The sequence below is a fragment of the Tachyglossus aculeatus genome, chromosome 6 (genome assembly GCF_015852505.1).
Source record: "Tachyglossus aculeatus isolate mTacAcu1 chromosome 6, mTacAcu1.pri, whole genome shotgun sequence".
Classification (NCBI taxonomy): Eukaryota; Metazoa; Chordata; class Mammalia; order Monotremata; family Tachyglossidae; genus Tachyglossus; species Tachyglossus aculeatus.
This window is the reverse complement of record NC_052071.1, coordinates 3,610,151-3,634,802: the sequence shown is the minus strand read 5'-3', so window position 1 is coordinate 3,634,802 and position 24,652 is coordinate 3,610,151. Positions and strand designations below refer to the sequence as shown.

The following is a 24,652-nucleotide window of genomic DNA, read 5'->3' as shown; positions in this document are numbered from 1 at the left end:
TGCTTTGCACATAGTAAGCGCTTAAAAACTACCATTATTATTATTATTATTATTATTATTATTATTATTGTTATCCCCCCAATCATCTCTCTTCCAGGCAGCCTTCCTTGATTATTTCATCTTCCTGCTATGTTTTTCCCCTCCATTTTAGCACTTGTGCCCCAGTTAGGTGACTGGGCAATGTAGCATTACTGTACACACTCTACTATAATAATAATAATGGCATTTATTAAGCGCTTACTATGTGAAAGCACTGTTCTAAGCACTGGGGAGGATACAAGTTGTCTCAAGAGGGGCTCACAGTCTTAATCCCCATTTTACAGATGAAGTAACTGAGGCCCAGAGAAGTTAAGTGACTTGTCCAGAGTCACACAGCTGATAAGCGGCGGAGCAGGGATTTGAACCCATGGCCTCTGGCTCCCAAGCCCGTGCTCTTTCCACTGAGCCACGCTGCTTCTCTATGTGAGCACTAATTCATCTATACCTCTATTTCTACCTCTTGCACTGTCTGAAAATTATTTCTGGGTCTGTCTCTCCAGCTGGAATATAAAATCCTTGAGGGTGGGGATCACAGGCAGGGAACTTGTTGCTGTCCACACAGTAGGCTATAAACTCCTCAAGGGCAGGGATCATGTCTACTAACTCTATTGCCCACTCCCAAGTACTCAGTACAGTGGTCTGTACTTAATAGACTGCCAGCTCCTTGAGGATAGGGATTGTGTCTACCAAGTCTGTGGTTCTGTATTATCCCAAGTGCTTAGTACAGTGCTCTACACACAGTAAGTGCTCAATAAAAAACAATGATTAATTAATAGAGAGGTGGGGAAAAAGGAAACCACTGAGTAATTAATAGAGGGATGGGGAAAAAGGAAAGGGAGGAGGGAGGGAGGGACTATAAGCTCATTATGGGGAATGTATTTACTAACTTGGTTATACCGTCCTCTCCCAAGTGCTAAGTACAGTGCTCTGCACACAGTAAGTGCTCAATAAAAACAGTCGATTGATTGATTGATTGCTCTGGCCACTGACATTCACCTTCAAACTGGGAGGGGGAAGTCGAGTGGGAGAGTGGGCAAACAGCCCCTAGCACTCTAGGACTCTGGACTGTAAGCTCGCTGTGGGCAGGGAATGTGTCTGTGTATTGTTAGATTCCCAAGCGTGTAGTACAGTGCTCTGCACACAGTAAGCGCTCAATAAGTGTGATCGGCTTACTGACTGATTGGGGCCCACCAGTGGCTTCCTGGGAAGATGTAAGCTCACTGTGGGCAGGGAATGAATCAGTGTATCGTTAGATTGTCCTCTCCCAAGCGCTTAGTACAGTGCTCTGCACACAGTAAGCGCTCAAGAAGCACTTGAGCACAGTAAGAGCAGCAGCGTGGCTCAGTGGAAAGAGCCCGGGCTTTGGAGTCAGAGTTCATGGGTTCAAATCCCGGCTCCACCAATTGTCAGCTGTGTGACTTTGGGCAAGTCATTTAACTTCTCTGTGCCTCAGTTACCTCATCTGTAAAATGGGGATGAAGACTGTGAGCCCCATGTGGGACAACCCAATCACCTTGTAATCTCCCCAGCGCTTAGAACAGTGCTTTGCACATAGTAAGCGCTTAATAAATGCCATCATCATCATCATCAATACATGCGATCGGCTTACTGACCGATTGGGGCCCGCCAGCGGCTTCTTCGGATCGACCCTGGCCACGGCCCCTCCCCGGGGTCCCAGGGGTGGCTGGCGTGAACTTGGATTGGTGCCCCCCACCCCAGTGGTCCCTCGGATCAATGAATTCATTCATTCAAACATGTTCATTCATTCATTCATCCAACCGGATGGTGCCTTAAGCTGAGTCACATCCGGCCTGCAGAGCGCTTAGGCTGAGGATCGCCGTGGTTCGGAAGCGCTGCGCCCTGCGCGAAACACTGGCCCGGTGAACATATATCCACCCCAACACTTAGAACGGTGCTTGACACAGAGTCAGCACTTAACCAACACCAAAACAGAGAGAGGCAGTGTTGTCTAGTGGATAGAGCAGGGTCTGGAATACAGAGGACCTGGATTCCAATCCCAGCTCTGTCATGTGCCGGCTGGGTGGCCTCGGGCAAGTCATTTAATTTCTCTGTACCCGTTTCCTTATCTGTAAAATGGAGATTAAGCCTGTGAGTCCCACGTGGACAGGGACTGTGTCCAACCTGATTACCTTGAATCTACCCCAGTGCTTAGTACAGTGCCTGGCACATAGTAAGTGCTTAACAAATAACTGCGGTATTTGATATTTTATGGGAAATACCATAAAAGAAAAAAAAAGGCTTACTAAGTCCTAAATACTGCATGAAGCACAGGGTTAGATACAAGATAATCAGGTCGGACACAGGTCGGCTTACTATGTGCCAAGCACTGTACTAAGCGCTGGGGTGGAATCGAGCAAATCGGGTTGGGTACGGTCCCCGTCCCCACATGTGGCTTGGTGGAAAAAGCTTGGGCTTTGGAGTCAGAGGTCATGGATTCAAATCCTGGCTCCGCGAAGTGTCAGCTGTGTGACTTTGGGCAAGTCACTTAACCTCTCTGGGCCTCAGTTACCTCATCTGTAAAATGGGGCTTAAGACTGTGAGCCCCCCCGTGGGACAACCTGATCGCCTTGTTACCTCCCCAGCGCTTAGAACAGGGCTTTGCACATAGTAAGCGCCTAATAAATGCCATCATTATTATTATTACCTGTACCTGTACATGCCAACTTGTACTTCCCAAGCAGTGCTCGGCACACAGTAAGCGCTCACTAAATACAACTGAATGAATGAATGAATGAACATGGGGCACACATTCTTCATTCCCGTTTTACAGATGAGGTAACTGAGGCACAGAGAAATAAAGTGACTTGCCCAGCCCTGTCTAATGGCAGGGCCCGATTAGAACCCAAGGTCCTCTGCTCCCAGTGGTGCGTTATCCACTAGGCCGAACTACTTCCCAGTTTCCCGGTTAAAGCAGTTAATTCCCTGTTTACTTTTCAATTAGCTGTTTGGGTTCTCCGACTTCTGCCCCTCGGCAGTTGCAAACTGTCAGGAGGTTAAACAATTACAGAGGAAACCTACAACTCCCGAGACAAGGATGCAGGGTTTAAAATGAAGGATTTCCCCGTTGCTAGGGGGCTGCGGCTTTTAGGATTTTCCAGAGGGAAAGGCGTCGTGGATATTCATTCATTCATCCAATCGTATTTATTGAGTGCTTACAGTGTGCAGAGCACTGTACTAAGCGCTTGGAAAGTACAATTTGGCAATGGATAGCGACAATCCCTACCCAACAACGGGCTCACAGTCTAGAAATAGGACAGAGCACAGGTCTGGGAGACGAAGGTCACGGGTTCTAATCCCTGCTCCGCCGCTTACCTGCTGTGGGACCAGGGGCAAGTCACTTCACTTCTCTGTGCCTCAGTTCCCTCAGATGTAAAATGGGGATTAAGACTGAGAGCCCCATGTCGGGCAGGGACTGTGTCCAATCTGATTACCTTGAATCTACCCCAGTACTTAGAACGGTGCTTGGCACATAGTAAACGTTTAACAAATACCATAATTATTATTAATTATTACTTGGATTTACACTCTTTATTCACCCCTAGAGCCCGGGCTTTGGAGTCAGAGGTCATGGGTTCAAACCCCGGCTCCGCCAACTGCCAACTGTGTGCCTTTGGGCAAGTCACCTCACTTTTCCGGGCCTCAGTTCCCTCACCTGGAAAATGGGGATGAAAAACTCTGGGCAAGTCACTTCACTTCTCTGGGCCTCAGTTTTCCCTCATCTGGAAAATGGGGATGAAAACTGTGAGACTCCTAAGGGACAACCTGATCACCTTGTAACCTCCCCAGCGCTAAGAACGGTGCTTTGCACATAGTAAGCGCTTAACAAATACCATTATTATTATTATTATCCCAAGGCACCTATGTCCATACACATTATTTATTGATTTCTATGAATGTCTGTCTCCCCCTGTAGATATCGAACTCTCTGTGGGCAGGGAACACGTGCCCTCCACCGTTCCCCACCCAAACGTGCCACACCAGCCCATCACCCAACTTGTTGCCAACTTGTATTTCCCAAGCACTTAGTACAGTGCTCTGCACACAGTAAGTGCTCAATAAATACGATTGATTGATTGATTGATCACCCTGGCGATGGTAGTCCTACTGCCCCAGCCCCTGTAGACCCTCCTCTGGCCTCGGAGGCCCTGCCTCCAACCTCCCCGTCAGGGTCATCCTGGCCCCGGCAGCCCCATCCCCAACCTCCTAGCCTCACCCTCACTAAATAGAATATTTACTATTCTATTTATTTTGTTAATGATGTGCACCTAGCTTTATTTCTATTTATTGTGATGACTTGCCATGGTTTGTTTTATTGTCTCAGACCGTGAGCCCGTTGTCGGGTAGGGACCGTCTCTAGATGTCGCCAACTTGGACTTCCCGAGCGCTTAGTCCAGTGCTCCGCACACAGTAAGCGCTCAATAAATACGACTGAATGAATGGATTCATTCATTCAATCCCATGAACCCCATGAATGGATGAATCCAGGCCTTGGAGTCCCGCTCCCACCCCCATCGCCCTTCCAGGGTCACCCCAGACGTGCAGGCCCACCCCCACCTTCCAAGGTCATCCCAGCCCCCGGTCCCGCCTTCCAGCCGGGATCATCCAGGCCTCCTGGCCTCCCGGACACCTACCTCCAAGGGTCATCCCAGCTTCGTAACACTTGCGCAGGCGGCAGGAGGGGCAGTTCTTCCTGCGGAACTTGTCAATGGTGCAGTCGTTACGGCTGGCGCACAGGTACTTCTGCTTCCCTGCCGGGTGGGAAGACCACACGCTGCCCACCGGGCCCCCGGACCCCACCCCCGGAGGCTGGACGGCCAGGGCCCAGCCGGGAGAGGTGGACGTGACCCTGCCCAAGGGCCCGGGATTCACTCAGAGCACTCAAAACAGTGCTCTGCACATGAAAGGCGTCCAGAACAGCGTGCCCACAGTACGCAAAAGTGCCCACAGTACGCACCTAATAGAGCGAACACAAAACACAAGAAGCGGCGTGGCTCAGTGGAAAGAGCCCGGGCTTGGGAGTCAGAGGTCATGGGTTCAAAGCCCAGCTCTGCCACTTGTCAGCTGGGTGACTATGGGCAAGTCACTTCACTTCTCTGGGCCTCAGTGACCTCATCTGGAAAATGGGGGTGAAGACTGTGAGCCTCATGTGGGACAACCTGATTATCTTGTAGCCTCCCCAGTGCTTAGAACAGTGCTTTGCACATAGTAAGTGCTTAACAAATGCCATCCAGCGCTTAGAACAGTGCTTTGCACATAGTAAGCGCTTAATAAATGCCATCATTATTATTATCATTATCATTATTATTATTATAGGTGTCCAGTACAGAGCTCTACACACAGTATGCGCCCAACACAGTGAACACCCACAGCAGGTGCCCAGTGCAATGCCTGCACACAGCAGACATCCAGAACACTCAGTAGGTGCTCAGTACAGCCCCCTGCACATAGCAGGTGTTCAATAATAATAATAATAATGATGGCATTTATTAAGCACTTATGTGCAAAGCACTGTTCTAAGCACTGGGGAGGTTACAAGGTGATCAGGTTGTCCCACAGTGGGCTCACAATCTTAATCCCCATTTTCCATATGAGGTAACTGAGGCCCAGAGAAGTGAAATGACTTGCCCAAAGTGACCCAGCTGACAATTGGAAGAGCCAGGATTTGAACCCATGACCTCTGACTCCAAAGCCCGGGCTCTTTCCGCTGAGCCGCACTGCTTCTCTGCTTCTCCAACACGGCACTCTGTACTCAGTAGGTATTAGAGAAGCAGCGTGGCTCAGTGGAAAGAACACAGGCTTGGGAGTCAGGTCATAGGTTCAAATCCCGGCTCCGCCACTTGTCAGCTGTGTGACTTTGGGCAAGTCACTTCAATCAATCAATCAATCAATCATATTTATTGAGCACTTACTGTGTGCAGAGCACTGTACTAAGCACTTGGGAAGTACAAGTTGGCAACATAGAGAGACCGTCCCTGCCCAACAGCGGGCTCACAGTCTAGAAGGGGGAGACAGAGAACAAAACCAAACATATTAACAAAATAAAATAAATAGAATAGATATGTACAAGTAAAATAAATAAATAAATAAATAGAGTAATAAATATGTACAAACATATATACATATATACAGGTGTTGTGGGGAAGGGAAGGAGGTAAGACGGGGGGGGTGGGGGGGCAGTTATCTCATCTGTAAAATGGGGATGAAGACCGTGAGCCCCCCGTGGGACAACCTGATCACCTTGTAACCTCCCCAGCGCTTAGAACAGTGCTTTGCACATAGTAAGTGCTTAATAAATGCCATATTATCCAGTAGAGCACACTGAATAATAGGGGCTCAAGAAACACTCCTGGATGGATGGATGGATGGATGGACAGGCAGACCAATGGGAAATGGTGCCATGGCTTCTCTTCTGGTGCTGGTGGGCAAACCCTGTGCCCTCAGGTCCCCAGAGAGGAAAGTGCCCAAGGGCAAGGGTCTGTGCTCCCTGGCTGGCATGAGCCAGCAGTAATAGCGGCTGTGCCCAACCTCTCTTCAGCTAATGGGCAAAACCGCCACCACCTTCTCCATGGCAACGGCAGCGTCGCCCCGGAGACCACCCACCCACACCCCTCCTGCCCCCGCGCCCCCCTGCCGGCTGACCCCAGGGCCCACCACCTACCCTGCTCTTTGTGTGCCACCATTGACCTGTGCCAACATCCACCTCTGCCACGGGCGCTCAAGGGACTGTCATTAGGGCAGCTCTCGGGCCAGGGGAAGGGACAGGAGAGAGGAGCCGGGAGCAGAGCTGGGCATGAGGAGGGGACAGGAGGAGGGGCCTGGCTTGGAGCTGGGGGGGTCCCAAGGGACTTGGGGGGGTGCGTGGCCTGGATCTGGGAATCCCAGATGGCTGGAAGGAGTCTGGCTTGGCATGGTGAGTCCCCAGTGGTCTGTGAAGGGCCCAGCCTGGAGCTGGGGGTCTTGGAAGATGCTGGGGGGCCCAGGTGGCCTGGGAGGGACCAGGCCTAGAGCTGAGAGACACAGGTGGCAACGAAGGGCCTGGCCCGGTGATGGGGGTCCCGGGTGGCTTAGGACGGGCCTAGCCTGGAGGTGGGAATCCTGGCAGCCGGGAGGGCAGGGGCTGGACCTGGGGGTTCCTGGTACCCAGGAGGGGCCTGGCCTGGAGCTGGGAGTGCAAGGAGAGGCCCTGGCAACCCCGATCAGGGGTTGGGGCTGAGGACTGAGAGTCCTGGGGCACAGCAGGGACTTGGGAGTGAGTGGTCAGACTTGACGGGACCAGCGAGGTTCTGGTCCCCACGGGGGTGGACCAGCACCAGCTGTGGGGGCCCAAAGGCTCCTCAGAGCAGCCCTGTGGACCGGAGACACGCTCCCCCAAAAGCCGGCCCTCCAGGAGCCCTCCGTCCTACGATTGAATGAATGAATTTGAGATGGGTGAGACGGCGGGCAGGCCAGAGACCCCTCCTGTCTTGGAGAGACGAGTGAGATTCCACCCCGGCCGGCCCAGCAGAGGCGGCGAGGCCACGGGGTGAGCAGCTCACGGCCTGAACAAACAGCCAAAACCCAAAAAGGAAAAGATTGTCGGCAACCATTTCCGGAGGCCCCGGCTCGGCCGGGCAGGAAGAATTCCGGGGACACTGCCCGTGAGGGAGGGGTGGGATCCAGGGGACTGGGGGTGGGCTGGGAGGGATGGGGGAGACACAACCAGGAGGAGATGGGGGTGACGGCAGGGGTGGTGAGGAGGATGGGGGGCAATGAAGGGTACAGGGCTGTAGGTGGGAGGCTGGGATGAAAAGTCAGGAGGCTAGGATTGGAATCACCCCCCTGAAGCAAACGAGTGTGAGTGCGCCTGTGGGTTTTTGTGTGAGTGTGTGTGTGTATGTGCGTGTTCATGTGTATCCCCCAGGGCACTGGAGCCCATGTGCTGGGCTGCCCTGGAGTCCCTGCCCTCTCTCTGCCCAGGCGGCATGGCCCATCACGTTTGGACAGACACGGGGCTCGGGCAGAAAAGTCAGGTCCCGGGACCCCTGGCTCCCCCGGCCAGTGGTCATCCTGAGCTTTCAACCTTCACTCTTCCCGGGGGTTCAGTCCTGCCTCCTTCGGGAAGCCCTCCACGGTTGCGAACAGCAGGGATGGGGTAGCCTTTTGGCCGAACTGCTGGGCATCTTGGCCCGGGCCACCCCAGTGGGTGCCATACAGAATACTGCTACAACAACTGCTTCTGCTATAATTGCTACTATTACTACTTCTATACTGTTGCTTCTGCTGCTATAACAATTAGGGTATTTGATAAGCGCTTCCTGTGCGCCCGGCACTGTCCTAAACACTGGGGTAGATTCAGGGTAATCTCGTGGGGCTGACACTTTTAATCCCCATTTTACAGATGAGGTCACTGAGGCACGAAGTGAAGTGACTTGCCAAAGGTCACACAGCAGACAAGTGGCAGAGCCGGGATTAGAACCCACGTCCTCTGACTCCCAAGCCCGGGCTCTTTCCACTAAGCCTCGCTGCTACCAATTCTACTACTATTACTGTTACTAACAGTGCTTGGCACATAGTAAGCACTTAACAAGTACTATTATTATTAGTATTATTACTGCTACTACCACTAATCCTGCCATTCATTCATTCAATCGTATTTATTGAGCGCTTACTGTGTGCACAGCACTGTACTAAGCGCTTGGGAAGTACAAGTTGGCAACATATAGGGTCGGTCCCTACCCAACAGTGGGCTCACAGTCTAGAAGGGGGAGACAAAGAACAAAACAAAACATATCACATATCATGCCACTATCAATACCATTACTATCACTACCACTACTGCCGCTATCACAACGACTACTACCAATACGACTTGGAGAAGCAGTGTGGCTCAGTGGAAAGAGCCCGGGCTTTGGAGTCAGAGGTCATGGGTTCAAATCCCGGCTCCGCCAATCGTCAGCTGTGTGACCTTGGGCAAGACACTTCACTTCTCTGGGCCTCAGTTCCCTCATCTGTAAAATGGGGATGAAGACTGTGAGCCCCACATGGGACCACCTGATTACCTTGTATCTACCCCGGCGCTTAGAACAGTGCTTGGCACATAGTAAGCGCTTAAAAATACCAATATTATTATTATTATTATGGGTTCAAATCCCGGCTCCGCCAATCGTCAGCTTTGTGACCTTGGGCAAGTCACTTCACTTCTCTGGGCCTCAGTTACCTCATCTGTAAAATGGGGATTAAAACTGTGAGCCCCCCCCCCCGCCCCATGGGACAACCTGATCACCTTGTAATTTCCCCAGTGCTTAGAACAGTGCTTTGCACATAGTAAGCACTTAATAAATGCCATTATTATTATTACTACTACTGCTACTACTACTCTCATCCTACTCCCTCAATTATCACCATTACTACTACTGCAACTACTACTACCAGCCACATCATCCTTGATATTTATTGGGCACTTACTAGGCACAGAACACTGTACTAAGCCCTTGGGTGAGTACAATACAATAAAGTTGGCAGACGTGTTCCCTGACCACAATGAATTTACAGCCTAGAGGGAGAAATGGATATTAATATAAATACATAATTTATAATATATAATTCAAACATATGTACACAAGTGCCATGGGGTTGAAGGAAGGGGGAATATCAAATATCACGCAGATCATCACTACTAGTACTAGAATTACTACTACTATTTCCCCATTAAAGTACTCACCCCAACAGCATTGATTTCCCTTATTTTTATACTTTGTTCCTCCCCCTACCCACCGTTTAGTGTCTATCTCTTCTGTTTGCCTGTAATCTCCTTGAGGATAGGGATCAAGTCTACTAACTTTTATACTCTTCCAAGAGTTTAGTGCCATGCTCTGCAACCAGTAAGTGCTCAATAAATACTAGTGATTAATTCCTTCCACCAATGCTACTATTACTACTTCCACCACAAAAGAGGTAACAGGGGAATGGGGGAACAGGCAAGAAATGGGGAGAATGGAGGAATGGGGGAATAGGGGAAGATGAGGGAGAATGGAGAGAATGAAGGAATGGGGGAACAGGAGAGAATGGGGAAGAATGGAAAGAATGAAGGAATAGGGGAACAGGGAACAATGGGGGAGAATGGAGGAATGGGGAATAGGAAAGAATGGAGGAATGGGGGAACACGAGAAAATGGGGGAGAATGAAGGAATGGGGGAACAGGAGAGAACGGAGGAATGGGGGAACGGGAGAATAATGATGGCATTTGTTAATAATGATGACATTTGTTAACTGCATACTATGTGCTAAGCACTGTTCTAAGGGCTGGGGGAGATACAAGGTAATCAGGTTGTCCCACATTGGGCTCACAGTCTTAATCCCCATTTTCCAGATGAGGTAACTGAGACCCAGAGAATCAGTCAATCAATCAATCAATCAATCGTATTTATTGAGCGCTTACTGTGTGCAGAGCACTGTACCAAGCGCTTGGGAAGTACAAGTTGGCAACACACAGAGAAATGAAGTGACTTGCCCAAAGTCACACAGCTGACAAGTGGTGGAGCCGGGATTAGAACCCATGACCTCTGACTCCCAAGCCCGGGCTCTTTCCACTGAGCCACGCTGCTTCTCATAATGGGGGAGAATGGAGGCCTTCCCAGACTGAGCCCTTTCCTTCCTCTCCCCCTCGTCCCCCTCTCCATCCCCCCATCTTACCTCCTTCCCTTACCCACAGCACCTGTATATATGTTTGTATGTTTGTATATAGTTATTACTCTATTTATTTATTTATTGTACTTGTACATATCTATTCTATTTATTTTATTTTGTTAGTATGTTTGGTTTTGTTCTCTGTCTCCCCCTTTTAGACTGTGAGCCCACTGTTCGGTAGGGACTGTCTCTATATGTTGCCAACTTGTACTTCCCAAGCGCTTAGTACAGTGCTCTGCACACAGTAAGCGCTCAATAAATATGATTGATTCATTGATTTATTGAATGGGGGAATGGGAGAATGAAGGAATGGGAGAACAGGGAAGAATGGAGAGAATAGAGGAATAGGGGAACAGGGAAGAATGGGAGAGAATGGAGGAACGGGGGAACAGGGGAGAATGGAGGAATGGGGCCCCAAGAACAGGCAAAGGGACTGGGGAGGAACAGGGAACCTGGCTCTGCCACTTGTCTGCTGTGTGACCGTGGGCAAATCACTTCACTTCTCTGTGCCTCAGTTCCCTCAGCTGTAAAATGGGGATGAAGACTGTGAGCCCCACGTGGGACAACCTGATCACCTTGTATCCCCCCCAGTGCTTAGAACAGTGCCTGGCATGTAGTAAGAGCTTAACAAATACCACCATCATCTTTATTATTGCTATTATTATTAGCAATAGGGGGACAGGGGGATGGGGAGGGTGGGAGAAGGGCCTGGCCAGTGGTAGGTGAGTCAATGTGGGTCAGATTCAGCTGAGCCGGGATGCTGGGTCTCCCTGGGCCCAGGGCGATGCCATCTCGCTGCCTGCTACTGCCAACAGGATGTGTGCCCTGCAGGCAGGGCAGGACGGGTGGACGGACGGGCGGATGGACGTTTAGCCCGGGAGCAGAACCCCATTGCCAACCCCTGGCCCAGCCTCACGCCCACCTCTCCTTTAATCCTCCACTGCCCCTGCCCACTCCCTGGAGCTGGGCTGCCCTGTTTCTCCCACTTCAGGTGGTGGGGTGGGGAGGAGCCCAGCCATGGCAGAGTCCCAGGGGGTGCTCAGCTCTCTGCTCTGGATAAAAGACTGATTGAAGGGAGGATGGAAGTGCTGACTATGTGCTAAGTGCTGGGATAGTTGTCAGCTCACATCCTGAGAGGAAGAACAGATTTTAAACCCCAACTTGACAGGGAAACTGAGGAACAGAGAGGCTAGGCGACATTCCCAAGGTGATGGGCAGAACTGGAGAGCCGGGAAGACCTGGGGAGCAGGAAAGAAAGAGCTGGGGAGAGATGGGGGCCAGGAAGCTGGGCAGAACTGGGGAGCAGGAAGATGTGGGGAGCAGGGAAGACCTGGGGAGCAGGAAAGAAAGAGCTGGGGAGAGATAGGAAGAGCTGGGCGCCAGGAAGCTGGGCAGAACTGGGGAGCAAGAAGATGTGGGGAGCAGGAAAGACCTGGGGATCCAGGGGAGACCAGGAAGAGTTGAGGAGTCAGGAAGAGCCAAGGGGAGCCGGGGGGAGAGCAGAGAAGTTGGGCACAGCTGGGGAGCAAGGAAGAGCTGGGGAACCGGAGCCAGCAAAGAGGCCCAGTCCCTCCCAGTCTGTTTGCACAGGTGCTGGGCAGGTGTCCTCTGGACCTCCAGCAGCATCCTGCGTCCGGCTGGGGGAGGGGGAAAGGTGCGGCCAGCCGGAGTGATGACCTCTCTGCTCTGGGGCTCCCTCGCCTCCTGGTCGGTGACCAGCCTCACTCCCTGACAGGACTTATTTCCTCAAAGGAATTATCCCGCCCTCTGCACTGTCAGCTAGTTATGGGCAGGGAACGTTTTTGCTAATTCTGTTGTACTCTACTCATTGAAGTGCATAGTACAGAGAAGTAGAAGCGCTTTAGAGGGAAGTGCTCTGCACACAGTAAGTGCTCAATAAATAAATACGAATGAATGAAGTAGAAGCAGAGAAGTAGAAGAGAGAACAGAGAAGTAGAGAAGCAGCGTGGACTCCCTGACAGGATTTATTTCCTCAAAGGAATTATCCCGCCCTCTGCACTGTCAGCTAGTTATGGGCAGGGAACGTTTTTGCTAATTCCGTTGTACTCTACTCATTAAAGCGCATAGTACAGAGAAGTAGAAGCGCTTTAGAGAGGAGTGCTCTGCACACAGTAAGCGCTCAATAAATAAATACGAATGAATGATTGAAGTAGAAGCTGAGAAGTAGAAGATAGAACAGAGAAGTAGAGAAGCAGCGTGGCTCAGTGGAAACAGCACGGTTTTGGAAGCCAGAGGTCACGGGTTCTAATCCCGGCTCTGCCACTTGTCAGCTGTGCGACTTTGGGCAAGTCACTTCGCTTCTCTGGGCCTCATTTACCTCATCTGGAAAATGGGGATGAAGACTGTAAGCCCCACGTGGGACAACCTGATCACCTTGTATCCCCCCCACGCAGCGCTTAGAACAGTGCTTCACACAAAGTAAGCGCTTAACAAATGTCATCATTATTATTATTACAGAGAACTGCACATAGTCAGCACTCAATAAATGCCCTTCATTTCATTCATTCATTCAATCGCATTTATTGAGCGCTTACTGTGTGCAGAGCACTGTACTAAGTGCTTAGGAAGTACAAGTTATTGATTTATTGATTGATGGATGCCCTGCCTTGCTTTCCCCACAGGAATCTGGGTCTGGTGCCTGGAGACCGGAGGCCAGAGGTTACAGAAAGGACCCGGGAGAAGGTGGAAGCAGAGAAGAGATTATTTGGGGACAGGTGTCTCCGCAGCCTGCTCCACCCAAGCCCCTCAAACCCCACAAGAACCTGGAACTGGACACCCCCAATGGCCCCACTCCCTACTGCTGGGGTCACAAATGTCCAGGATTGGGCCTCCACCTTTGCTGGGCAGAGAGCAAACGGGGAAGCCGGACGTTAAAAAACCCAACCGCCAGTGAACCCAAGGAGCAGCCCGCAGGAGACCTGGGTTCTAATCCTGGCTCGGCCGCTTGCCTGCTGTGTGACCTTGGACAGGTCATTTCCCTTCTCTGGACCTCAGTCTCCTCAATCGTAAAATGGGAATTCAATCCCCGTCCTCTCTAGCACTTAGACTGTTAGCTCCACTTGGGACCTGATTACCTTGTATTTATTCCAGTGTTTGACACATGACAAATGCTTAAAAATAGCACAATTGATTATGATTATTATCATTAGTCAGTCTTATTTACTGAGTGTTTCCTGTGTGCACAGCATTGTCCTAGGTGCTTGGGAGGACCATATAATTAATAAACAGACACATTCCCTACCCACAATGAGCTTACAGTTATTATTAGTATTATAGTATGTTTGGTTTTGTTCTCTGTCTCCCCCTTTTAGACTGTGAGCCCACTGTTGGGTAAGGACCGTCTCTATATGTTGCCAACTTGGACTTCCCAAGCGCTTAGTACAGTGCTCTGCACACAGTAAGCGCTCAATAAATACAATTGATGATGATGATGATCCTTATTCTTATTAATAATTATGGCATTTGTTAAGCGCTTACTATGTAAGCACTGTACTAGGCGCTGGGCACGGTACTAAAATTCTTATTATTACCTGTGAGGAGGAGGGAGAGGAGAAGGGAAAAGGAGAGAGGCAGCAGTAGTAGTTCTCTTCCCGCTCACCTCCCGCCGATTATTTTTCTCTATTTTACAACAACAGCAGTTTGGTGACCCAGATTTGAAAGGCCCGGGTGCCGGATTGTACAGCCCGGAGAAATCGACTCTCGCAGTTGGGCCGATTTGCCCGCACTGCTCCCTCCCTGTGGGCCTGAATAATAATAATAATAATCATAATAATAATCATAATAATAATCATAATAATAATCATAATAATGGCATTTATTAAGCACTTACTACGTGCAAAGCACTGTTCTAAGCACTGGGGAAGTTACAAAGTGATCAGATAATGACGATGGCATTTGTTAAGCGCTTACTATGTGCAAAGCACTGTTCTAACCCCAACCCCGCCACTCTCCAAGGCACCCCACCCCTCTTGTCGCTGAGGAGGGAGGTGGCCCCTTGGGCTTCCAGTGAGCCACTTGGCTCTCCTGGGTTGCCCCAGCACCGCTAGCCGGGCTACCCTTCCCTGCTGGGAACCGTGAGCCCTCCTGAGCCCAGAGGGCTCATTTTCTACGCCCCGTGGCCACAAAGTGGGCAACACACGGAGGTACCATCCTTCCAACCTGGACACACAGACAACAAAATATGTAGGGGCGTCCACTGCAGTTCTCTGAGGGACGGCGGGTTACTGCCACTTCCCCTGCCCGCTGCCGCTGGCCTTCAGAGAGATGCGGTGCAGGGTGCCATCTTTGATAAAGGCCACCCCTTGGTCACCACCACCTTTGCTAGAAATGGAGCGTTGAGAGAGGCGGTGGTGTGGCCACCTTTGGAAAGGGTTGGGGGGTGGCCGCAAGTCCCCCAAGGCGACTGCTGTTCTTATGCTCTGAAGCCAGCCCGACTGGCCCCCCTCAGATGGGCTGATGCGACCCTTCCCCTTCATCCAAATAATAATAATAATGATGGCATTTATTAAGCGCTTACTATGGGCAAAGCACTGTTCTAAGCGCTGGGGAGGTTACAAGGTGATCGGGTTGTCCCACGGGGGGCTCACAGTCTTAATTCCCATTTGACAGATGAGGTAACTGAGGCACAGAGAAGTTAAGTGACTTAACAGCCTCCAGCCTCTCCGGCCCTTCTCCCCACTGGGAAGAAGGCTGGACCCCTGCCCTGCCCAGGATGTCTCAGGCCAGCAGGGTGGAGGGCACAGGGAGGGGAAAGGCCACAGCCTTCGCCTCAGAGTGTTCTTTGGAGAAGCACTGTGGCTCAGTGGAAAGAGCCCGGGCTTTGGAGTCAGGGGTCATGGGTTCGAATCCCGGCTCTTCCAATTGTTAGCTGGGTGACTTTGGGCAACTCACTTCACTTCTCTGGGCCTCAGTTCCCTCATCTGTAAAATGAGGATGAAGACTGTGAGCCCCCCGTGGGACAACCTGATCACCTTGTAACCTCCCCAGCGCTTAGAACAGTGCTTTGCACATAGTAAGCACTTAATAAATGCCATCATTCATTCTTTGGTCCTCCCACCCGGACTCCTCTCCCTGTCCCTCTTTGCCAGGGGGAAGGAGGGGCCGGTGACTGAATTGGGTGGGTCCATTTCCCAGTTGCCTGAGTTGGGCTTGCGGGACTCCTGCCATCCCGGACTCGGAGATCTCAAATGGCTTGGACTACCCCAGGGAGAGAGGAGCAGGAGGGAGAGCAGACGCAGCAGAGACGGGGGAAGGGGGTTCCTACCTTCGGCCGCCCTCTTGAAGAACACTTTGCAGCTGCCGCAGGTCAGAGCTCCGTAGTGGCAGCCAGAGGCCTCGTCTCCGCAGATGAGGCAGGTCTTCTGAGGCGGGAAGTAGTAATCAATGGGCAGCACATGCTCTCGTGCCGCCTCCAGCCTGCGGGGGCACAGGGACAGGGCTTGGCGTGAGGGTGGGGGCACCGGCGGGGCACCCCCCGCTTATTGCCACCAGCCTTTGGGGGCCCAGGGACAGGATGCGGGGGGAGATACCCGTGGGGTGCCCCTGGCTGGCCACATCCAGCCTGCTGAGGCACGGGAATGGGTCACGGAGTGATGGAGGAGATGCCAGTGGGCGTGGGCAGGGCAGCCTGCTGGCAACCCAGGCCTTGGGGTTCATCAGACCGAATTTTTGTCACTAAAGGTACTTGGGGGTGACCCCCGCCTCACTCCTCCCCTTCAGCAGCCTCCTCCTTTCCCTCCTCCGCATCCCCTTTCCGCTCCCACCCTCCCTCCATCCTGCACCCTCGGCCAGGACACTTGGGCAGAGTGTGTCGGGAAGAACCAGCCCGACACCCGGTGGGAGAGGCAGGGGGAGGTGTGAGGGCCCTGGGAGGGGTCAGCTCTCAGCTGGGGAAGGGGATTTTGGCGGACAGAGGGTGGCAGGGGTGGCGGTGAGGAGAAACAAGACATGGGAGACAGGATGGGGCAGCAAGGCTTGACACTGACAGGACGCATCATGGAGGGGTGGCGTTGGGGTGGGAGACCCTGCAGATCCTCTCAAACCCGCTGGACTGGCATCAGGCAGTGACAGGCAAGAATGGGGGGCTGGAGGAGGGTTTGGGGTCTGGGGGTGTGTGGCGCAGAACGTCACAAGCCCGTCACCGGGCCCGCAGCCAGCCCTGGCAAGCGATCTGAGCTGCATCCCCTACTACCAGGCTGCCGCCCGGGGGGCCACATCCATCCTCCTCGTCTTTCCCAAGGGCGGCGTATCCCAGCCGGGGCCCACACCAGTCCCCCCTGTTTCCCCAGAACGGGGCAGGCCTGAGTCCGGGCCATGTCCTTCCCTCTTGTCTTCCCCGAGGTGGGTGGGCCTGAATATGGAAGTTGCGGGGGGGAGAAGGGAGCGGCGAGCAAATCCTTGGGGCAGACAGGCCCCCTCTTCCTGCTCTGCTGGGCCTTCCCCATCTAATCTCCATGGGGTGCCACCCTGGCTCTTCCGCTGTTCACCGCTCGCAACCCCGAGCTCTGGCTACTGGTAGCCCTGGCTCCTCTTCCACTGGTCAGTCGCACCTCTGCAATCGGCCGCTTGCGGCCCTGACACCACTGCAGTTTGCCGACTGCTTAGAAGCCCAGCTGGCCAGTGATTTGCTTTCTGTTGGCAAGCCTGGCATCTCCGCACCTCGGTGACTTACTGTTCGCAGGTCGGGCGCCTCTGGGATTGGCTGTTCGTAACCCCAGCACCTCCGCCATTGGCCAGTCACAGCCCCGGCTCCTTGGTTATTGGCCGCTCACAGACCAAGCACCTCTGCAATTGGTCAGTTGTTCGCAGCCCCACCACGTTTCACAACCTTAAATTGCCATCCTCCCTCAGGACCTGGGAACTACTTCATTCCCAGCCACTGGGGCGTCTCCCCCACTGCCCTAATCGCTCTCCCTACTGGGTCTCTGCACTTGGGTCTATTCCCTTTAAGAACCTAGGCAGTCGCCTGCCCCCAGCCCCCCAGTGTCCTTTACACTCTGCCGCTCCCCCGTCACTAATTTATTTTAATCCATCTGCCCTACTGGACTGTCAACTTCCTGAGGGGAGGGATAATAATAATAATGGCATTTATTAAGCGCTTACTATGTGCAAAGCACTGTTCTAAGTGCTGGATATACTTTGTCGTTTCCCCGTTGGGGAACTGAACCCCGGTCTCCCGTGTGACAGGCGGGATGTTGTCTACTAACTCTACCGTGTTCTCCCCAGCGCTCAGTCCAGTGCTCTGCACAAAGTAGACGACACTTGTCAGCTCCTTATGGGCAGGAATCACGTCTACTAACTCTACTGGACTCTCCCTGGTGCTCAGGGATCACCCAATAAATAGATGAATTGTCCCCTCTCCTCCCCTGGGGCTTTCCAATCAGCTTCCCCGCCCCACAACTCTTACGTACATATCTAGGATTTATCTATTTGTATTATGAATACTAATAATGGCATTTGTTAAGCATTTACTATGTGCCAGTCACTGTACTAAGCACTGGGGTGGACACCAGCAAATTGGGTTGGACACAGTCCCTTTCTCACAGTATCAAACCCCCATTTTACAGATGAGGGAACTGAGGCACAAAAAAGTGAATTGGACTTGCCCAAGGTCACATAACAGGAAAACGGCGGAGCCAGGATCAGATCAATGTCGGTATCCCCCTCTAGATTGTAAGCTTGCTGTGGACAGAGACTGTGTCTGTTTATTATTCTGTCGTACTCTCCCAAGCGTTTAGTACAGTGCTCTGGACACGGTGAGCGCTCAATATGTATGATCGACTGATTGATTGACTGCAACTTGCCCTGGGGACACTAGATGGGTCAGACATCAACCGGGCCCTAGGAAATCGCTGGAAGCCCCGACTCATGAAGGCAGGTCGGGGGGAGTTGGGGAGCCTGTGGACAGGGACTTCACACAGTCACACAGGCTCCAATCCTGGCTCCGCCACTTACCTGCTGTGTGACCTTAGCCAAGTCACTTCACTCCTCTGGTCCTCAGTTCCCTCATCTGTCAAACAGGGATGGAGACCGTGAGCCCCTCGTGGGATGGGTACTGTGTCCAACCGCGTTTGCTTGCATCCTCCCCAATGCTTAGTGCAGTTCCTAGCACGTAGTTAGTGCTGAATAAATAGCATTATTATTTATAATAATAATAATAATAAAGGATCCTGATAATCATGGACCCACGGTGCTCGTTTCTATAAATGACAAAATAGCCGCGTCCAGTTAGGCTCCGGAGCAGGTGTAGCAGCTCAGCCTGCTGGAGATGGGAGATCTCACCTCACTTACCCGCTGGAGATCTCTGAAGCACGGCTACAAGCACGCGGACAGAGGTCGCGGGAGCTGGAGTAGCGTCCTCCACGTCGGAGGTCGGCGGTCATCCTGGAAGTGGGCTGCTTGGAGAGACAGAGTCCCTTGCCCTTGGGTGTACACTGTCCGTGAAAATTCAGTCTTGCCCCTTTGCGCACTTAGGCCTTCCCGAAGCCAGGCGTCTGCAGGGCCGCCCCGGAGGTCAGAAATGGTGGGCGGATGGCCTCTTCTGGGCAAGAGCGCTGAGAAATCTCTCTCCAGGGATGCTGAGCTCTTCTGAGGGGCCGGGGGTGCGGCGGGGAGGCCTAAAGGGCAGACTGACCGGTGGGAAACTTCTGGGGCTGGGGGCCGGGTGGGAAAATGACCCTCGGAGTAAATGAGGGCTGCCACGCTTCTGGAAAGTCCGTCTAGATCACGGTGGTGGGCGCTGGCCCCAGGGCTGCCCGGCCCAGCTCCAGAGGAGATCCTGGAGTCATCGCTGATGGCTCCTCTCGGCCATGGTTGGTAGCCCCTGGTCCCCGTGGTCAGTTCTGGCTCTCCCTTCCCAGCCGGGGTAGGAGAGAGCTGGGGGACGGGTGGAGGGGCAGCCAGGATGGTCAGGAAGATGGGATAGCTTCCATCCAGGGGGTCAGGGCTCTGCATTGTGGACAGATGCTGTCCCCGGGTGCTGTGGTCAGCCCTGGCTGCCCCAACCCACTGTGGGGCAGGACAGAGATGGGGAAAGGGAAGAAAGGGCAGCCAGGGCGATCAGCGGAATGGGGCAGCTTCTGCCCAGGAGAGATTGACAGGGTCAGCACCCAGAAGGGTGAAAAGAGCTGCCCCTGTGCCTTGTGGTCAGCCCTGACCCATCCTAGTGGGGACAGGACTGAGCTGCGGGAGGGGAAGAGGGGCAGTCAGGGTGACCAAGGGGATGGGGCAGCTCCTGTCCAGGAGTGACCGATGGGGTCAACACCCTGCTGGGTGGACAGATTCTGCCCCTGGGCCCTGTGGTCAGCTCTGGCTGCCCCAACCAAGCAGGGGAGGGACAGAGTTAGGTGAGGGGTAGGGGCAGCCAGAATGATCAGGGGGATGGGGAAGCTTCTGTCCAGGAGTGACTGACAGGGTCAGCGCTCTGCGGTGTGGACAGACACTGCCCCTGGGCCCTGTGGTCATCTATGGCTGCCCCAACCCAGCAGGGGTGGGACAGAGTTAGGTGAGGGGTAGGGGGGCAGCCAGAATGATCAGGGGGATGGGGCAGCTTCTTTCCAAGAGTGACTGACAGGGTCAGCGCTCTGCGATGTGGACAGATTCCGTCCCTGGGCCCTGTGGTCAGCTCCGGCTGCCCCATCCCAGCGCGGACAGGACGGAGCTCAGAGAGGGAAGAAAGGGCAGTTAGGATGGTCAGGGGGCATCTAGGGGCAGCTCCCAACCAGGAGAGACCGGCGGGGTCAGCGCTCTGCAGGGTGGACAGATGCAGCTGGGAGGGGCTGGCCTGGAATTCCCAGGACCAGGAACGGGGCGGATGGGACAGACAACTCCCCTTCCCTCAGCAAGAGAACTTTCCCTCTGGTCTCCTCAGGGCAGGGACCACTTCTCTAGGCATTCTGGGAAGCGGGAACAATTTCAGCTTCCGAACCCTGCTGACAGGAAGCAAGGGTCCAGCTGGGGAGATTCTAAGGAGATAAAAAGACGAAAACCACTTAGCATTTTCAACATGGAGGCAAAATCACAACAAATCAACCGGTCAATCAGTTGCAGTGTTTGCTGACGGATGGTCAGCTCCTGGAGCCAGGAGCTCGTTTCCTAAGCGTTCAGTACAGTGACATCCTGTCAGCTCTCCTGGTCAAATGCTGTAGTGAGCACTGGGGCGGCCGAAGTGAACTGGCACAGACCCGAGGAGGCACGGGACGGGGTTGGGCCCTCAGTGTGGACCTGGAAATGCCACCAGCCTGGCCAGGCCTGAGGGGGACTGTGGTTGCTTGGTTGCTACCCCTCCTGCCCCATTCCTGCCCACCCCATCGGCGGGGGCAGAGGACAGAAACCGAGGTCCTGGACACGGGGAGTGTGATGTGGGCAGAGGTTTTCGGCGGCAGTGGGTTACGGCGAACTGTTTCCGAATGCTTGGCACCTGATAAAGAGTGGTTGGGCCCGCGAGGGGTTCATTCATTCATTCATTCACTCATTCAATCAATTTATTGAGTGCTTACCGTTTGCAATCATCATCATCAATCGTATTTATTGAGCGCTTACTATGTGCAGAGCACTGTACTAAGCGCTTGGGAAGTACAAATTGGCAACATATAGAGACAGTCCCTACCCAACAGTGGGCTCACAGTCTAGAAGGGGGGAGACAGAGAACAAAACCAAACATATTAACAAAATAAAATAAATAGAATAGATATGTACAAGTAAAACAGAGTAATAAATATGTACAAATATATATAATATGTACAAATATATATGTATATATATATAAATATATACAGGTGCTGTGGGGAAGGGAAGGAGGTAAGACGGGGGGGATGGAAAGGGGGAGGAGGGGGAGAGGAAGGAGGGGGCTCAGTCTGGGAAGGCCTCCTGGAGGAGGTGAGCTCCTAGTAGGACCTTGAAGGGAGGAAGACAGCTAACTTGGCGGATGGGCAGAGGGAGGGTATTCCAGGCCCGGGGGATGACGTGGGCCGGGGGTCAACGGCGGCACAGGCGAGAGCGAGGCACGGTGAGGAGGTGAGCGGCGGCAGAGGAGTGGAGGGTGCGGGCTGGGCCGGAGAAGGAGAGAAGGGAGGTGAGGTAGGAGGGGGCGAGGGGATGGACAGCCTGGAAGCCCAGGGTGAGGAGTTTTTGCTTGATTCGTAGGTTGACAGGCAACCATTGGAGATTTTTGAGGAGGGGAGTGCCACGCCCTGAGCGTTTCTGTACAAAGATAATCTGGGCAGCAGAGTGAAGTATAGAGTGAAGTGGGGAGAGAGAGGAGGATGGGAGATCAGAGAGGAGGCTGATACAGTAGTCCAGACGGGATAGGATGAGAGCTTGAACGAGCACGGTAGCGGTTTGGATGGAGAGGAAAGGGCGGATGGGGGGAGCCCGTGGCTCGAGGGCGGCTTCGTCCTCCTCGGGCCCCGCCACATGCCTCCGTCATAAGCTGGATTGGTGCCCAGCTGGCCACCCGGCTAAGGTCTGGCACCTGGGAGCTGTGGGCCCATAAAAGAGGATGGCTGGCTGGGCGGAGGTTTGGCTTCAAGGGAGGTTTGGCTTCCCCCATACAACCACACTGTCTTGCCCCCCTCCCCAAAGACTCCCTCTCCCCCTTCTAGACTGTGAGCCCACTGTTGGGTAGGGACCGTCTCTATATGATGCCAACGTGTACTTCCCAAGCGCTTAGTACAGTGCTCCGCACACAGTAAGTGCTCAATAAATACGATTGAATGAATGAATGAATGACGCAGCAGGAAGATGGAGATGCCCCCCCGGGGACCCCTTGCTCCCTTTATTCGTCTCCTCCTCCCCAGCCCCAGAACGCCCTAGAATCCAGGCCTGGGAGTCCGAAGGACTTGGATTCTAATACCGGCTCCGCCACCTGTCTGCCGTGTGATGCTGGGCAAGTCACTTCACTTCTCTGGGCCTCAGTTCCCTCATCTGGAAAATGGGGATGAAGACTAGAGAAGCAGCGTGGCTTAGTGGAAAGCGCATGAGCTTGGGAGTCAGAGGTCATGGGTTCAAATCCTGGCTTTGCCACTTGTCAGTTGTGTGACTTTGGGCAAGTCACTTAACTCTGTGCCTCAGTTACCTCATCTGCAAAATGGGGATTAAGACTGAGCCCCATGGGGGACAACCTGATCACCACGCATCCTCCCCATTCATTCATTCAATTGTATTTATTGAGCGCTAACTGTGTGCAGAGCACTGGACTAAGCGCTTGGGAAGTACAAGTTGGCAAATAATTCTATTTATTCTGACGGTTTTGACACCTGTCTACATGTTTTGTTTTGTTGTCTGTCTCCCCCTTCTAGACTGTGAGCCCGTTGTTGGATAGGGACCGTCTCTATATGTTGCCAACTTGTACTTCCCAAGCGCTTAGTACAGTGCTCGGCACACAGTAAGCGCTCAATAAATACGATTGATTGATTATTTGTGCAGGGAACAATGTTGCGGTCACAAATGGCTCACCGCGCACGCTCTGAGTGGGTGCTTATTGGATAATTTCTTTGTGCAGGGAGCAGTGTGGAGGATGCCTAGCGGGTACACGCATGCTTCAAGACTGCGAGCCCACTGTTGGGTAGGGACCGTCTCTACTTGTACTTCCCAAGCGCTTAGTACAGTGCTCTGCACACAGTAAGCTCTAAATAAATACGATTGATTGATTATAGGGACTGTCACTAGTCAGTTGATTGTATTTATGGAGCAATTATTATGTACACAGCACTGTACTAAGCACTTGGGAGAGCACAATACAACAATCTAACAGACACATTCCCCGCCCACAATGAGCTTACGGTCTAGAGGGCAAGACGGACATTAATAGAAATACATAAATCGCAGAAGATATGAACATAAGTGATGTGGGGCCGGGAGAGGGGACGAATAAAGGAAGCAAGTCATGGCGACGCAGAGGGGAGTGGGAAAAGAGGAAAGCAGGGCTTAGTCAGGGAAGGCTTCTTGGAGGAGATGGGCCTGCGATAAGGTTTTGAAGAGGGGAAGAGCCACTGGATATGAGGAGGGAGGGCGTTCCAGGCCAGAGAAGCAGCGTGGCTCGGTGGAAAGAGCCTGGGCTTTGGAGTCAGAGGTCATGGGTTCAAATCCCGGCTCTGCCACTTGTCAGCTGTGTGACTTTGGGCAAGTCACTTCACTTCTCTGGGCCTCAGTTCCCTCATCTGTAGAATGGGGATTAAGACTGTGAGCCCCACGTGGGACAACCTGATCACCTTGTAGCCCCCCAGCACTTAGAACAGTGCTTTGCACATAGTAAGCGCTTAACAAATACCATTATTATTATTATTATGTGGGCGAGAGATCGGCGATGAGATAGAGGGACGGTGAGGAGGTTAGCGCCAGAGGAGCGAAGTTTGTGGGTTGTGAGTGGGACTCTATCCTGGCCAGTTTTTGTGTTTGGAGGGCACCAAGCAGGGGAACAGCCTTTCTGGGACCATGAGGGGCTCTGTGCTGGACACTTTTGATCTGAGAGGTGCGGTGTGGAGGGTGCCTAGCAGGGGCAGAGCCCTACAGAGATGTGAACGGTGCCAGAGACCGTAGGGAACCTGGGGTCTGTGCCCTGCAGATGGCCCACCTCTCCAGGGGGCTCAGCCGCAGCCGACCGCTGGGTTGGCGGGCGCCTCGCAGTCGCCCACCCGGGGCCGATCCCACCCCGTCACCCGCCAGGTCAGGACTAAGGAGGGTCACTGGGGTGGGGCTGACCCACCGTCCCATCCCCAGGGATGGACAGTGTGGACAACGGCGGGGGGAAGGGTCCGGAGGCACACACAAACTTGGAACAGCTGGAGCCGAGCCCGGCAAGGCCTCGCTCCCGGGGCCAAGGTCGATGCGGCCCAGGCCTGGCTGGAGAAAAACACCCGCTCCTCCGCCTGGGCCGGAGACAAGGCCCCCCGGCTCTAGACCCCCGGGC

At 53.1% G+C, this 24,652-nt stretch overlaps 1 protein-coding gene across 2 annotated transcripts in view; it reads right to left on the bottom strand.

Annotated features, from left to right (window-relative positions):
• The window catches only part of AR (androgen receptor), a 77,050-nt gene that overhangs the window by 9,557 nt on the left and 42,841 nt on the right, over positions 1-24,652 (bottom strand). The window contains exons 1-3 of one of the 2 annotated variants that reach the window (XM_038748454.1): positions 19,036-20,580; positions 16,010-16,161; positions 4,692-4,808 (exon numbers count right to left, since the gene is read on the bottom strand). In XM_038748454.1, the coding sequence (XP_038604382.1) occupies positions 4,692-4,808; positions 16,010-16,161; positions 19,036-19,127 (361 nt within the window). In that variant the 5' untranslated portion in view covers positions 19,128-20,580. Of the gene's footprint in view, positions 1-4,691; positions 4,809-16,009; positions 16,162-19,035; positions 20,581-24,652 lie in introns of those variants that run through there. The other variant, XM_038748453.1, reaches the window with a different exon arrangement.